We start from the raw sequence: 15,638 nt of genomic DNA on the forward strand, positions 1-15,638 counted from the left end.
AAGGATGGAAAGTATTAGCAATTCCTTCCCTCCTGATACAGAGTCAATCTGTACATACAGTCGCAGAGAAAGTCAACGGTCAACGAAGAACTTTCCTTCCATTTCTATTAGCTGTATTTTGTGGTTGAGGTACTTCAGATAATCTCTCGTTCTAATCTGAAGTAGAAAATATTGTGTAGCCTTGCTGGTTTTACAAACACCAGAGTGTACCATGGCTTTCTCCGATGCCAGCTGGAATTGGCTCCAGCATCCCTGCAACTTTCACAGGTAAGCAGTAAAGATAACGAGACGAGATGTTTATTAAAGGCCTTTTGTAACTTCCTGAACTTTTGCAGCTCTGACATCAGCTTTATTTACACAGTGTGCAAGAAGAGACCATCCAGATCCAAAGTTGACTCTGTGTCCCCTCAAGGACAACGACAGGTAGGTTTGGCGTCCCCTCGGACCGAGCTTTAACACTCAGCATCCTCTTGTTCCCACTGAAACCAAGTTTAGGTCAGCGATGAGACAAGGTGATAAAAAGAAGTTATAATAGAGAAAAAAAAAACATACTGCTGATGGACAGGTGATCATGATCTTTACGTTTGCATGATTTTCAAAGCAGATTATGCATTTTTTTTAAACATTTATTTCATTAGCACTTTTGTCCAAACATGTTTTTCCTCAGGGTCGTTTAAAGTCCAAGGCCTTTAAACCAGGAAGTAATAAACCACTACTGGTTGTTGTTTTGGTTTTTTTTTTTTACTATCTTTATCTAAACTAAAACTCTCTTTGTTCTTTAGTTTCCTTATAAGCCGCCTCACTATTTTTTAATCAAACAATCTGGGCTTCTTCTCCGACTCAGTCTGACTTTGGCTACTAGAAGAGAACCAGCAACATAACATTGACCATCTGGAACAGGTACATATCATCGCATACATATCATGCATGGGACTTAATAGATCAGACTGAGCTGATTTTAAAAACCAATCATTTAGTAAACAAAGAGCTCTAAACTTATACAGCTCTGTAGAGTTTATTTTCTGAGGTCACATACTTACACTGATGTTTGTTTCTGCCTTTTTTTCTTTAACAATGTTGAAGGTCTTGGAGCATTACAGTTTTCATTTATTTCATTTACAGTTTTCAAGTATTTCATTATGTATTAATTATACCTAATGATGTACGAGAATTTTTCAACATTTTACTGAGAAATAGATTCACTGTGTCAGTTTTTGCAAACAGAATAAAAAGTAATATTTCCATATAAGTGACAGAATCCAAATCTGTATTTCACTCTGTATGGGCAGCTCCTGCAGATAACACATGTACGTGTATGTGTGTGCAGACCTAATACAAACTTCAAATTCGTACCAGAGCTGAAGAAAAAAAAAACAGAAAAACTCAAAACAAAACAGCATAACCTGAATCTCATTCAAAATTAATGACTAATGCTTTCCAGACAGATGCGATGCCACTGATGTGCGGTTAAGTAATGATATTCAGCGACCCCAGTCAGCATTAGTCCTGCGTTACATGTTTCTAAGGGAAACGATTAAGATGTCTTTTTAAGTTACAGCCTTTTCTGTTCAAGTGCTCATAACTCCATCACAGCCTGACAGTAAATCTGCGGCAGTCCTCTGAGGTGTTACAATTGTCCACGCCATGCTGATAAAATGACAGCAAGTGAAGTTATTGATATGTGTAAATACGGTTCAGTTCACCTTGTACCAACAATGGAACAACTGGAACTCCAGAGATAGCATAACTGCACGTGCAGTGTGCAGGTAGCTGCTTTTAGACATTAACACTGATTCCTCCACCTAACAGAGCTGTCAACATGCAAATAGGTGAAACACAACAAAGTCATCTGAAAGGATACTGGCATTATTCTAAACTTATACTATTGTCATCAATTTAAAGTTCTTCTATGTATTTCCAAGTCCATAAAAGGTAATATTTAAAAATATTCCTCATGCTCATTAAACAGAATTCTTGGACAGGTTGTTTTATTGAGATCATAAACTCATTGAGGCTTGCTGAGGTAATAAATCAGACCTACAGTCATTTCCTCATAGACTTCTACGTAAACAGACTTAGAGTCCCTCCCTGATGGTTTAAGACTCTTCAGCTTTAGCTTCACTTTACAGATCTAAACCCACGTTCCCTTCCATACACAGTTGATGGATATATCAGGCGTAGACAGCATGGGAGACATTTAACTGTAGAGTCCTGTTACAGCTGGGAGCTACACCTGGAAGGTGACTTTTAGACAGTTGAAACAGTCTCCCCTCAGCAGTGTGGTGGACGAGGGACACTACAATGTACCTCAGCTGACAATCATTTACACTCACTGGTGTCCTTTTCTTCTCTCTTTGTCTGTGAAATATTTCAGCATCTCTTTGAGTCCAGCCATGCTCTCCCTTTCCACCCCCCTCCCTCTGTACCTGAGTGTCCTCCTCTTTCTGCTTCACTCCCCTCCCGTTCTCAACTGTCGGATCGGGAACCGCAGCCAGTGTGAGTCCGCCCCCTTTGTCCCAGGCCATAACCTGGTGGGGGAGGGATTTGATGTGGTCACCCTACAACGGAAAGGAGCCTACACAATCGATATGAAGACTTTCCTCACCCCTAATGGCTCCTGTGTCCTCTGCTCCAACCCCCTGCAGAACAACAGGCTGCAGAAAATAATGACACCATTTCTGCAGCAGTTTAATCAATTTCACATATTTCCTGTTGACTTTTTTCACCTCCATTTCAATTTCAGCTGCCAATCTCTGCTGTAGACTGGCGTTCCTTCACCCACTGCACTGCTGATCTCTACAGCAGTGTGCACACCTCTGTCAGGTACTTCATTCCGCTGCATTACACTCAGTTTATATCACACAGGTTAGTTCAGACCTCTGAATGACATCTACAGTGCCGCTCCATTGGGGTTAGGAGATCAACACATTTTTGTGTTCGCTTGTGAATAAAAACTTTTGCTGTAAATGTTGAAAATGCTTTCATAATCCAAAAACTTTTCTCATCATGTTTGTGTAAACTGTGTCCACAGCACGCTGATGAACACCTACACATCCCAGGATAGCACCGACTGGAAGGTATGAAACATCTCACCGCTACTCATTCCTAAAAGAATATTATTCTCAGAAACGTGAAATATTCAATGAGTACCGCTGTTTATGAGATACTCTTCCCAATACCAGTAACAGTTCAGCTTTGAAAAGCTTGAGATGTTTTTTCTTGTATTTATTAGGTTGGTCTAAATTTAGACAAGTTTGTATCTGCCAACCTGGAGGTGGGAGGAACACGCTCCACTGCCTATTCATTTGCTACAACCAGGACCAGAGAGGACCGCTACACCTTCAGCAATCACAGAGTCTTCTGCAAGCATTATGGGTAAAATCCCTGCATCAACACAGAATCACAGACTAAGTATGTTAAGATCAGATAGCAAATTCCCTCTTCTATGTCTTTGTGCGTAGGTACCGTGTGTCGAGCACACCGACCCTGAGCTCTGAGTTCAGTAAAGATGTGGCGAGGTTGCCAAATTTTTACACTTCCTCCACCAAGAAGCAGTACCATGACATAATCCACACCTACAGCACACACTACATGCGCCAGGTTTACACATTTATAGTCTTGTAATTTTATTATTTAACAATTATAAGAATAACAAAAACACCATTTTGTTTTTTGGGGGGGTGTTTTTTTGTTTTTGTTTGTTTAACAACATTGCACTGAATTTCAGATTCATCTCGGGGGCCAACTCAGACGAATTACAGCTACTCGTACCTGTTTGTCCTCACTGAACGGGCTGTCCTCTAATGAGGTACAACAAAACCACGACGGCATAAACACTCCAAATGTACAGAAATACATGCTGTTATAATGCTTTGAAAGACCAAGAGACATATTTGGTAAATGCAGAGAAAAGAAAAGAAAGACTGAACACATGCAGGTTAACTATCCCGATTCAAAGGAGAACTAAACAGATTTCTGCGGAGACAAAAGAACCATAAAAAGAAGCTGATCTGAGCAGCTTTAATTTATTGAAAATTAAAGTATAGTGGTTTCAAAAAGTATTCAAACCCAGACAGATGGCAGCCAGTGAGCAGTTTTGTATTCAATTCACCATATTACAAGCTTACATGGTGATATTTCTTTATTGCGAAAGCATGATTCACCAATCAAACCCTTCACAAAGCCTCTGCATTGCTTATGACTCTTCCACCTTTTGTTCAGTTATTGTTAATCCCTTTTCAGACGATGTTGAGCAAGATATTAAGCAGGTGTTTGTACCAACATGTGAATTCATTATGGGTCATTGTTTGTGGTAAATGTGAGCGATTGTGAAACATCAATCACTGCTCTCAGCATGAAGACATTGTTTAAGTCCAGTAACCTTTGACCACAGATGAAATCTCATTTCTCCTTGTGTTTTTTAGTTCCATTCCTGCTTATCACTGGGCATCTCTGTCGGCCTGGGGAAGTTAAAATTATCCAGCAACAGAAAATCTTGCAACAAGGTCTTGCAGAACCAGGCTGTGTCCGGCTCATTCAGCTCTTCTCTCCACCAACACTTTACTGAGGTGAAAGGAGGCACTCGTTGGTTTGGGGAGTTTTCACTCTCCTATAATGACTCTCTGGGCTACAGGAATTGGCTCAACACCCTCAAGGATCACCCCGATATTATTTCTTACTCCCTTCGGCCAATATATGAGCTGGTGCCAATGAAGAGACAGAAAGCAGGGATGAAGGCCGCCATAGAGCAGTACATAGGAGAAAACGCCATGAGGGCCTCCCCCAAAGAACGCTTTTGTGGCTGGAATAATCCCCACCTGACGCCCAGCTGCTGTCCTAAACAGGCCTGGAGGGGGACCCTAGTGGTGACCATCATCCGAGCGTGACCATCATGGAGGTAGCACATCAACAACATTCATTCATAAGTGGTCCATTCTTCTCTTGTCTTTATCACAGCTACGCTAAGATGTCATTCGGTTCCATCCACCGCAGGACTCATATGATCAGATCAAACTACCCCCAGTGGAACGCTCACTTTTATCTGGGCACGGTCAGTAAATCTTCTCTTTAAGGACTCAAAAGAGCCATTTAAATCCATTTATCTTGTTTCAGAGACAGCTGAGGTCTGATCTTAATATCCTCACAAAAGCATCAACCAGATTTTATGTAACAATGACAATCCTTCTGGCGATCTAACAATACTTTGTATGATAGAAATCCTTTTTGTCACTGCTTCAAAACCAAAACTGCTGGAAGCAGCATCATATCTTACTAATTACTGAAGTGATCGGACCTCCTTCCCATTTAAGACAAAGGGCATGTTCTTAGCAAAGTGCTGCTTGTTGTATTTGTGTATATGTAGCGTTATAGGTTGCACTATAAGTACACGTTCAGGACAAGAACATTTAATCTGAGGTCTCTGCATGTGAACATTTCTTGCTCCTGCTGACATTTGCTTACACTAGCCGAGATTATCCTCAACAAAAATCTATGGTGACATTAAAGATTATGACGCACTATTTCTTCCCCCCCAGTTCATGTTACATAAGTATCATGTGAGAAGAGATCCTAAAAGGCACCTTGCTGTGGTCAAACTACCTTTATCAAGTACAATAACATTCAGTCAAAGTACTACATACTATTCATGCATGGTGGGAAATTAATAATCATTTTAATAATCAGCTATCATCTCAGACAATAATAATAATAATAATAATCAGATAATTAATCAGCTTAAATGGATAAGATTTTTAAAAGCATATATTAATGCTACCCAAATTCAGTTTTGTTTTGTTTGTTTTTTTTGTGAAGGTGGACACCCATTTGGGTTTGACCGTTGAGGCCTGGGACCAGGACGTGAGATATGATGACCGTTTGGGATCATGTACAAGATACCCAGTCCAGGGAACACACAGGTTCAGCTGCCCAGCCAAGAGAGGTGGCTTTGAGGTCCAGTACACTCTGACCTGTGGCCCTCATCTGACTGGAACGAGGTGTCAAAATTACAAACCTCAGAGAACTAGTTAAACCTCCCCTACAGAGAGAAAGCAATTAAAGTCTTGTGGTGTGACATGAGTTTACATGTAATGAACCAATCAGTCCCAGTGGTACTATACCATACATAGTTACTGTAAAAATGCTAATGGCTAAGGAGCTTATTCTGTTTAGTTTGGAAAATCTAGATTTGATAAATTACCTTTTGAAAATATAATTTATGTGTATATCTACATATTCATTCACAGTGTATTTGTTGGAAGTTAAAAAGAAATATTTGCTTTGTTATTAACTAATTCTTTGAAAAATTTCAGTGTGAATGATTTGAGTGTAAAATTCTTCTTTTGTCAGCAGTTGTGGTCTCCTCGTGCAAATAAAAATGCAGACTTCCTTTCTTAAACTTTATGGAAATAGTTTTTTTACCCAAAGCTAATGAGCAATAATAATAATAATGAGAAAAGCCAAAGGTCCGATAATCATGAAATATTAATAACTCAACTTCAGATCTTACTGAACTCCAAACAAAAATATAATGTCTGTCCTGTGTTGTAATCATGACACGGTGTTCAGCTCTGTTGACAAATTCAGAGTTTATTTTCAGCCTGTGACCTCTGAAAGTGAAGCAGCTGCTTTAATCAAAGTCTTCAATCGAGCAAAACAGAGACTTCTGTTATTTTTCTCCTTTAACACACCTTCTGTCTCCTTATCATTCACTTTTCTTATTATCCTTTGTCCTCTGATTTCTGACTCCCTTATTTGCTCCTAAATTGCCATTCTCATCGCTGATTAAGGCTCTTGTTTGATTTCTGGAAGTAAAATAGCAGCATAAACTTTGTTCAGCAGGTAAAAAGACACAATCATAATCTTTAGCTGGTCAGACTAAGGATTGTTATAGAACTTCAAATGTAATATGTCTGTGTATGAGATCCGACCCCACTCAATCCAAATACTTTTTAATTTTGTAGTTGTTATAACAGATTTTCCAAACGCTCATTTCTGAGAAATTACCTTCCTCCAGCACACTGCGTGGCTTTCAACTCCTCCTGCTTTATGTTGGCACATCCCAAAAATGCAGCTCAGCTCAGCTCTGCACCGTAAAGGATATTGTGTTTATTCATTGTTGTCTCCTCAGCGGATGACCTGACTTCTCCTTCTGAAGTTCATCTTTCGCAGGTGTACACAGGTAAAACACTTTAAACTGAAAATCAATCACAACTGTAATCTTAATTAGTTAGTTGTTGTTGTTGTTTTTTTGTTTTGTTTTTTTTGTGTGTGTGTGGGTGGGGGGTTTGCTGTTGTTTATTTGAATGATTATGCATCTAAATAGATGTTTCCAATTCAACAAGGTCGATGGTGTTCTGACTTGGCTCTGACTACATATTATTTTGAAAACTGGGTGTGCAGATAATTGTGACATTAAACTGTGGAGCTGGTGTTGGTGGACACGATGTACACACACAAGTTGCATGGATTTATGCTGCACAGCCAAACTACAGAAAGATCTTAGAATATAATCTGTTTAAAATTCACCATTGTTTTTTTTATTACCGCTAACAAATGCGCTTTGATTCTTAAATGCATACGCATTTAATGAAACGCACTTAATTTTTTCCTTCCTGACTTTTTGCCAGAACGTACATGTTTGGAAATCTGACTCACCAGCCAGGCAATAATTTCTTTCATATTGCAGTTGTGGGAACTTTTCTGGAGACAGACGTCTCACTTAAGGTACACAGGTCTTTCTAGTTTATTCAGATACTCTCCACAGAGGGTGATTTTCAGCACATGCTACGAGCAGAAAATGGCAGAAAAGGGCATCAGTCTCTGAGCTGCCGGTTTATGCACACAGGAGTTACTGAATTCATGCGTAATCCTGTCTTTTACCAGTTTCCATACTTGGAGATCAGCCAAATTAAAAATTGAGCAGAAAAGGCCGCAGAGCCTCCTCAGTGTCTGCAGTCAGTTTTCTAAATACAACTTTATGACTCAGCTGATGGAAGGAAAGGATGCATTTTCATCTCTGTGTGTAAGGTAGACTGTAAGCTCTTCAAGTGATTCATGAAGAGGAAAATACAAAAAATAGTCATTTGTAATCCAATTAAAACTTCAGAGGGGTATAAGTTACTTATCCAGTTTTTGGATGTCTGTCTTAAAATGAAATAAAATAAAATGCAGCTTGTTCCTGCAGCTCTGAATTTCCGGTATTTTGGTTTTGCCACAAACAAAAATTTAAGTGTCTGCTTCTACCAGCTGGTTACTTTAGATTCATCCACAATTTTCAGCTGACATAGCACAGAAATATATGCAATTATTATTTGCACTTATGTATTGTAGGTGAAATGGAGAGACGTAAATACAACCACTGCACCGAAAAAGTACCAAAAATTACAAATTCCTCCCATTTGATTTTCCACCAGTCTTTGAGTGGCAACATGTTTACCGTAATATCCACCACACACATCCCTGTCAGGGGAATTGGAATGTCCCTTCCAAATATTTATTTTGCCTGGTTTTGGTCCTTATCCTGCAACAGCAGTTGACCTCTCAGAAAGTACATCCAAATAGATTACTATTTCACAGATTAGATTTTTCCTTCAGTCTTTGTAACATTTTTCTGCACCGGCTTACACCCAACTTCTGTATCACCATTACATTTATATGCAAGTTAAACTGTTTTTAAACTGCATAAATACTAAATACTGCTCACTTCAGTTATCTGATCTCTGCCTGGCAGTGAGTTGGATCAGATGGAGGTCAAAGCAGTCAGATGGACCTGGCAAACCCAAACACATTAACAGTGAGAGTCACGTGGATCAGCTCAGGCCATATTAATAATGATAATAATACACATTTTTAGATTAATAACTGTAATACATCTGTAAATACACTCGTAGTCATCGTCCTGAGTGCTGTCTGTCTTTCAGCAGCCAGTCCAGTCTTGCTTTCACTTTCAGTTTCACCTCCTGTTCCAGTCTTATAACTGAGAGTCACCAGAGGAGGGCGACACAGCAGCCTGTCCGACTGATGTAAAAGTGACACTGCAATCAAAAATCGACAAGAAGTACATTCACTGACTCACTGGTGTCCTTTTCTTCTTTCCATGTCTTTGAAATATTTCAGCATCTCTTTGAGTCCAGCCATGCTCTCCCTTTCCACCCCCCTCCCTCTGTACCTGAGTGTCCTCCTCTTTCTGCTTCACTCCCCTCCTGTTCTCACCTGTCAGCCTGGGAACCGCAGCCAGTGTGAGTCCGCCCCCTTTGTCCCAGGCCATAACCTGGTGGGGGAGGGATTTGATGTGGTCACCCTACAACACAAAGGAGCCTACTTATTCGACATACAGACTTACCTCAATTCAAACGGCACCTGCACTCTCTGCTCCAATCCTCATCAGGGCAACGAGCTGCAGAAAGTAATAAAATATTAGATTGTTTTAACACACAGCATCCTCAACTGTTTCATGTGTGCATGTTAACGCTGCTGCTCTCACCCTCATTTTCAGATCCCGCTCTCTGTGGTGGACTGGCGTGCATTCACCAAATTGGATTCTGGTGTCCACAGCACCGTGCACGAATCCGTCAGGTATTCAACAGTTCTCTTGTCACACAGCGTTATGATCACTGAGCTTCAGAAGAATTTCATGACCCATATTCAGCTTTTCAATATGACATTCCAGCCACACTTATGAACGTGGACAAGTCGCCTCAGCTTTATTGTTTTCACATTTTTTATAATGTGTCTGTGTGACATACTGAATATTTATGCATAATTAAACCGTCAAAGCACCACAGATACATTGTGTCCACAATAAAGGAAGAGAAATTCATTTGGAAAAAGTGAAAACAATATACTTTTCTCTCTGGTAGTTGGCAGAGCTGAGGTGTTAAAGTTGGTCTTAGTCCCCTTTAAAAAGCTCTTGAGTTTGAGATAACTAACTCATGCTGCTCTTAAGAGAAACAATAAACAGCAGCGTTTATTGATTCAAATGAGTCTGTGCTGTAATTGTGTCTACAGCTCTCTGGTTGAAACTTATGCGTCCCAGGGCAATCGTGACTGGAAGGTAAGAAGACATGCAGTCATCTAAGTAACAGAAAACAATAAATAAAAAACGAGTCGTGATCAGTTCATCATTCTTTCACTTTTTCCTGCTGCTTTGTTCATTTCTGGATCATCTCTCTGTCTAAATATCAAGCATATTAACTTTATAGCTTAATTAATTTAAATCTGTTGTCCTTTGTATCCTTGATGCTAACAGAAAAATGAAACCTTGAACTGGAAGCATTTGTCGACATGATTTTAGCAGTGACAGAACATGGTGACTACTGAAGATGAAGATGAAACAGCTAATGAGATTTGTATTTCTTGTTTCGTTTGCTAGGGAGGACTACATTTAAAAAGGGTCAGCAACATGGTTTTGGGAGGAACACGCTCTGCTTTGTATAACTTTGCTGAGGCCAAATCCAGAGAAGACCGCTTCTTATTCAGCATCAACTCAGTCAACTTAAGACTTTATGGGTAAGATCTTTTCAACTAAGGTATTAAGGTGTTTCTAAGATAATTTCCTCTATGCCAACGTGGTGGTTAACGCTGCTGCCCCACAATAAGAAGGTCCTGGGTTCGGTTTCTGTGTAGAGTTCTCCCATGTTCTCATGTTCTCCCCGTGTCTGTGTGGGTTAACTGGTGACTCTAAGTTGTCCGTAGGAGTGTGAGTGTGAGTGTGAGTGGTTGTTAGTCTCTGTCGTTCTTTGTGTGTTGGCCCTGTGATGGACTGGGAACCTGTCCAGGGTGAGCCGGGCGTGGCTGCAGCACCCCCCACTACCTGGACACAGATAAATGGTAAATGATGAATGAATGAATAACTTCCTCTACTATCTTTGTGTGTAGGTACCGCGTTTCGAACAAACCGACGCTCAGCTCTGAATTCACAAGAGATGTATGGGAGCTGCCACGCGTTTACAACTCCTCCACCAAGGAGCACTACAAAGAGTTCATCAATACCTATGGCACACATTTCATCCGCAAGGTTCCCACTCACAAACACAAACATACGCACACAGGTTGTTCACTAGAGGACATACAGACACACCAACTTCATATTGATCGTCATTTCTTCTAAATGGAAACTATTTCTTCTCAGGTCCACCTCGGTGGGCGATTCAGGCAGGTCACTGCTACACGTACCTGTTTGTCTTTTCTCAATGGGCTTTCTTCAATACAGGTACATGCAGCACAAAGCTGTCTATGTGTGTCAACACAATTTGCACACAAAAACAAACTGCCATAGATGTTGAGTGACTGGTGAACGATGATTTACTGTATATTGCTGTTCATTGCACTCAGCAGAAAAGTGTTATTTAAACGCAGTCTACCAAATAATCCCCTTTTTTCTCCAGGTGCACAAGTGTTTATCAGGGGGTCTAGCTGTTGGCCTCGGCATAGCTGGATTATCTTTTAGCCACCAAGAATGCCAAAAACTCCTGCACAACCGAGACACCACCACCCACTTTGGCGCCGGTCTCGTAGATCATTTTACGGAGGTGGCAGGAGGCAAGTGGGGGAAGGATTTTTCATTCACTCAGGACAACTCTGCGATCTACACAAACTGGTCAAAGACTGTCAGGGAGCTCCCTGATATTGTCTTATACAATATCAGGCCAATCTATAGGCTCTTCCCAAATTGGGCACGGAAGTTAGGAATGAAGGCTGCCATCGAGGACTACATAGACGAGAACGCTATGAGCAAATCATCCAGACAACCGAGCTGTGCGCGGTACAATCCTAACCTGTCGTCCGACTGCTGTCCCAGACAGACCTCATGGGGGAGACTTCAAGTGACCCTCCTCCGGGGCTGGAATCTGTATGGAGATTACGTTAGTGTAACTGACGCGTAAGTAGTGAGACTATCACACTGACAAACTAGAGGTGGCAATCATTATCTGATAAGAAATAAAGATTCAGCGACTTTATAGTCAGTTCAAGTTCACAGAAACGTTTGCATGCTAGTTTAAATGATTTGAAAAATGGCCAGTTAGTTGTGAATCTTCATTTCAGAGGTTTTCATTTAGTTTGTTGTTGACGTCATCCGTCCGTGGTCTAAGCAGTTACTTCCAATCTAATGAACAACAAAACAAAAAAAATTAACAAACACTACTTCCAACAACACTGACTGTCCAAGGGTGTGTCCAACTATTTGTTTTTAAGATAAAAAAAAAACAAAAAACACATGGCATTTGTTGTTTTCTCTTGTTCACAGATATGGTGAGATCACCTATGGTAGCAAGTTCCGCAAGACCAGAATGATCCAATCTAACGACCCCAGGTGGTACGATAGCTACGATCTGGGCTATGTACGTACACCTCATTAAACATTAACACAAAATAACACAATAGATAGATAGAGAACAACTTTTGTGAGCTGACCTCAGAGGGACATACTAAATGAAGCTAGTTCCACATATCCAGAACATCTAAATGAAATAACAGGAGTTGTACTGGATTACCTGTCCCTGAAGCTGCTTATCGCTAAAAAAATGGACGGACCTTTCTAGCAACACACATTTGGTTGAAACTTGGCTTCTTATTTATACACACTATCATAAGGAACATAACTGAAGTACTAAGCATATGTGGAGAAACATGATACCTGCAGGCAAATGAATTTAGTGTGAAATGTGACATGCGGGTGAAGTATGAATATTTTGATCACAAAACTAAGAGAGGAAATCATCAAAGTCAAGCTGAAGATACACAATAGAGGTGCCTGACAGGACTGTGACATAATCTGTCAGATACGGAACACGAGTAATTTGGTCCCTCTGTCTTTCCAACAATATCAAAATGACCAATCATCCATTTCTCTGGCGCCTCCACATCCCAGTCTCTAGTTTATGCTCTGAAGTTCTGTGTTACCAAAATGAGACTTGATGTCCTCAGCGTTGTTTACACTTATCCCCAAATAGAATCTGCGTGCTCCCGAACATGAGGAAATAACACAGCAGGGTTGATGTTGGTGAGCTAATGTTGATGAAGTAGCAATAGCTGGAATTACAAACATCTGCTTTGAACAATATCAAGCACATATGAGACATCAGCGTGACAGGCTAGTGCCTGAAATTAATTACAAAAGACTCCTGACGCTGTGGATTTGATGAATTATCGAAGGCTTTAGTATTAATGAAGTCAAGGTTGTATCAGCATTTAAAATTTAGGAGTAATTCTGATAATTCTGATATTGTTTTAATGTAATGTTTATTCTTTAATAAAGGTGGACACAGGCTTAAAGCTGTGGATGGAAGTCTGGGACGAGGACCCTGCCCATGACGGTGACGACCGTCTGATTTCATGTTATACTTATGTCAGACAGGGGAATCACGAGCAGAGTTGCTATGACGGTAATAGTGGCTTTAGGTTTGAATACACCCTGACCTGTGACCGTCATCTGACTGGAGACCGCTGTGACAGGTACAAACCATCTGCAGAGTGAGCGATGCGCTCTTCTGGTCTCAAAGGCAACATGCACCTCTTTAATCAAGCACAATATCGCTTCTCTTGACCTCAGTGTGCCCTAAACATGTTTATTTTCTACATATTAGACCACATCCTTCTCCAAGTAGGAGAGTTATTGTCAGTTATTGTTTTACATATTTGTTTTACACATTCCAGTACTTATTTTCTTAAAATTAAAAGTCATAATTGGTTATCTTTTGCACAACTTTTGGCTCAAACTAGTAACAAAATAGTCTGTAGTCTTACCTCGTCAGACCTGTTTCAATTATGGCACCTGTTTCTGTAAATCTAAAAGAAATCTTCATTGTCGTTGTTCAGCAATTCATTTAAAGAAGATGATATTCACAATTCATAATTCATATATTGTCTGTATGTTATACAATTTTCTCTGTTCTCTGCTCCTCTACATCTATGAGCTTTACGCATTGTTTCTAAATCATTTGTTTGCCTTTGTTGTATTCAATAATAACCACCGTGTAGCAGCTGGTGTCCTGTTTTCTTTGTTTTGTATTCATATCAATGCAGAATATGTTTTTGATTCATTTTCATCAACAGCACTAACGTTAACTCAGTGACTGAACACAGGAGACTGACAGGCTCCTATTTATTTGCTCTTACTGTCACGTTATGACAACATTGTTAAATCCTTGACCTCTTTCTGCAGTTTTTGTAAACTGACCCATTTTTGGTAAGCACTTCCAAACAATTAAACTTAATCTCTAATTAGTTTTTTCCTAGTGACACAGGATGATTTACATTCTTTCACTTTTATTTATTTTCTGTTTAACAGGTTTGACACCTGAATGAGTCCTGTTGATAAATATTTGCCGCTGACCTCCCTGCAGGTTGCGCTGAAGATATTATTAGAATCATTTTAAGGGGATGTGTTTCGTTGTTTACTTTATGTTTATTTGTGTTTTTTTTTTTTATTATTATTTCATGGACACATATTCACAGAGTTTCTCAGCCTTATTAAACACTCCTGTAGGCGCGGCCATTTAGTACAGTGTTTATATTTGGTGAGTCAGAAACTTGAATAATGTGCGCTGCAGGAGAAAACAGTAGAAATGTAACGCCGACACACCTCCATCTCTCTGACAGCTCCCACCATCCAGGTTACTAAGATTTGGTGGACATGAGACAGCAGCCAATCAGCTGTGAGTTCCAGTGTTTTTGACCAATCATAAAAAACGTCACTCTACAGTCACAGTGACGTCACCCTCCCTCATTCTTTAGATATAACAATGAGGTCCAACCCTCTGATGTCACAGTGACGTCACCCTCCCTCAGGTCCATCCCTCTCATCCCTCTGATGTCACCCTCCCGGCGTGTTTTGAATCTGCGCATGCGCCTTGTGACACGCATACAGGACGCATGCGCTTCGTTGCCCGCCTAAAGCCGAGAAGATGACGAAGGTGGTAAAGTGTGATGGAGGCAGGAGCGGATAAATCATCCTGAAGGTGAGTCAGTCAGCGTTTTTCCACCAACTTCCTTCATGGAGCTGCAGCTACATATATTTTTAACTATTTTGTGTTTTTGTCCTTACGACCAAAGAACTTTCTACAGTTCCCTCTGAAGCAGCAACTGCAGCGAGCTGTATCACAAAGGAAGCCTTCAAATAAAAGAAAAAATTGACATTCAAAACAAAAAAATATTTATGTCATTATTATTTAAGAAGTGCACATGTTCCCATTGAACGTTTTTTGTATATAAGGAAAATGTAAATCAAGTTTTTTTTAAAGTTCAATGGAGTGCAGGGATAACAATGGATGGAGATCAGGTGATGTTTTGCTTGTTTTGTGGCAAACACATGAGCCACTTTACAGTTTTACAGTTTTCCTTATCTAATGAATTGTTTCCATTTAATATAGATGGAAATGGAGTCATTCAAAATACAGCGAAGAGTCACAACATGACACAATTCAAAAAGCTTGTCGATACTGAAGGAGGCAGGAGACATCCAAATCAGTTTCACATGTTTAATTATAACATCTAACAGTGAAGTAAACTATAGAAAAAGATTGTTTACAGAGCTCTGGACCAGACTATGTGTCCCCGACCAGCATACAACTCCAGCGCAGTTCATATATTGGCTACCTCTAAATTTTTATGGTATTTTATAACTATACTTCAAATTTTAA

The 15,638-nt window shown here is 40.0% G+C and overlaps 1 protein-coding gene and 1 pseudogene across 2 annotated transcripts; both read left to right on the forward strand.

The window, feature by feature from the left end:
• The first annotated feature begins 16 nt into the window (after positions 1 to 16).
• Positions 17 to 6,248, forward strand: LOC115048056 (perforin-1-like; annotated as a pseudogene).
• Positions 6,249 to 7,066: 818 nt separating this feature from the next.
• On the forward strand, positions 7,067 to 14,656 carry LOC115047020 (perforin-1-like). Of its 2 annotated transcripts, XM_029507660.1 has the most exons (11): positions 7,067 to 7,177; positions 9,115 to 9,403; positions 9,494 to 9,573; positions 10,006 to 10,051; positions 10,370 to 10,506; positions 10,876 to 11,014; positions 11,129 to 11,209; positions 11,385 to 11,878; positions 12,245 to 12,338; positions 13,256 to 13,452; positions 14,599 to 14,656. In XM_029507660.1, exons 2-11 carry the CDS (start codon positions 9,134 to 9,136, stop codon positions 14,618 to 14,620), a joined length of 1,560 nt encoding a protein of 519 aa, XP_029363520.1. In that variant the 5' UTR covers positions 7,067 to 7,177; positions 9,115 to 9,133; the 3' UTR covers positions 14,621 to 14,656. The 2 variants fall into 2 exon arrangements, with proteins under 2 accessions (XP_029363520.1, XP_029363510.1); XM_029507650.1 differs by lacking the exon at positions 14,599 to 14,656 and having other exon boundaries at positions 13,256 to 13,947.
• Positions 14,657 to 15,638: the final 982 nt, after the last annotated feature.

The sequence above is a fragment of the Echeneis naucrates genome, chromosome 1 (assembly GCF_900963305.1).
Source record: "Echeneis naucrates chromosome 1, fEcheNa1.1, whole genome shotgun sequence".
Lineage (NCBI taxonomy): Eukaryota > Metazoa > Chordata > Actinopteri > Carangiformes > Echeneidae > Echeneis > Echeneis naucrates.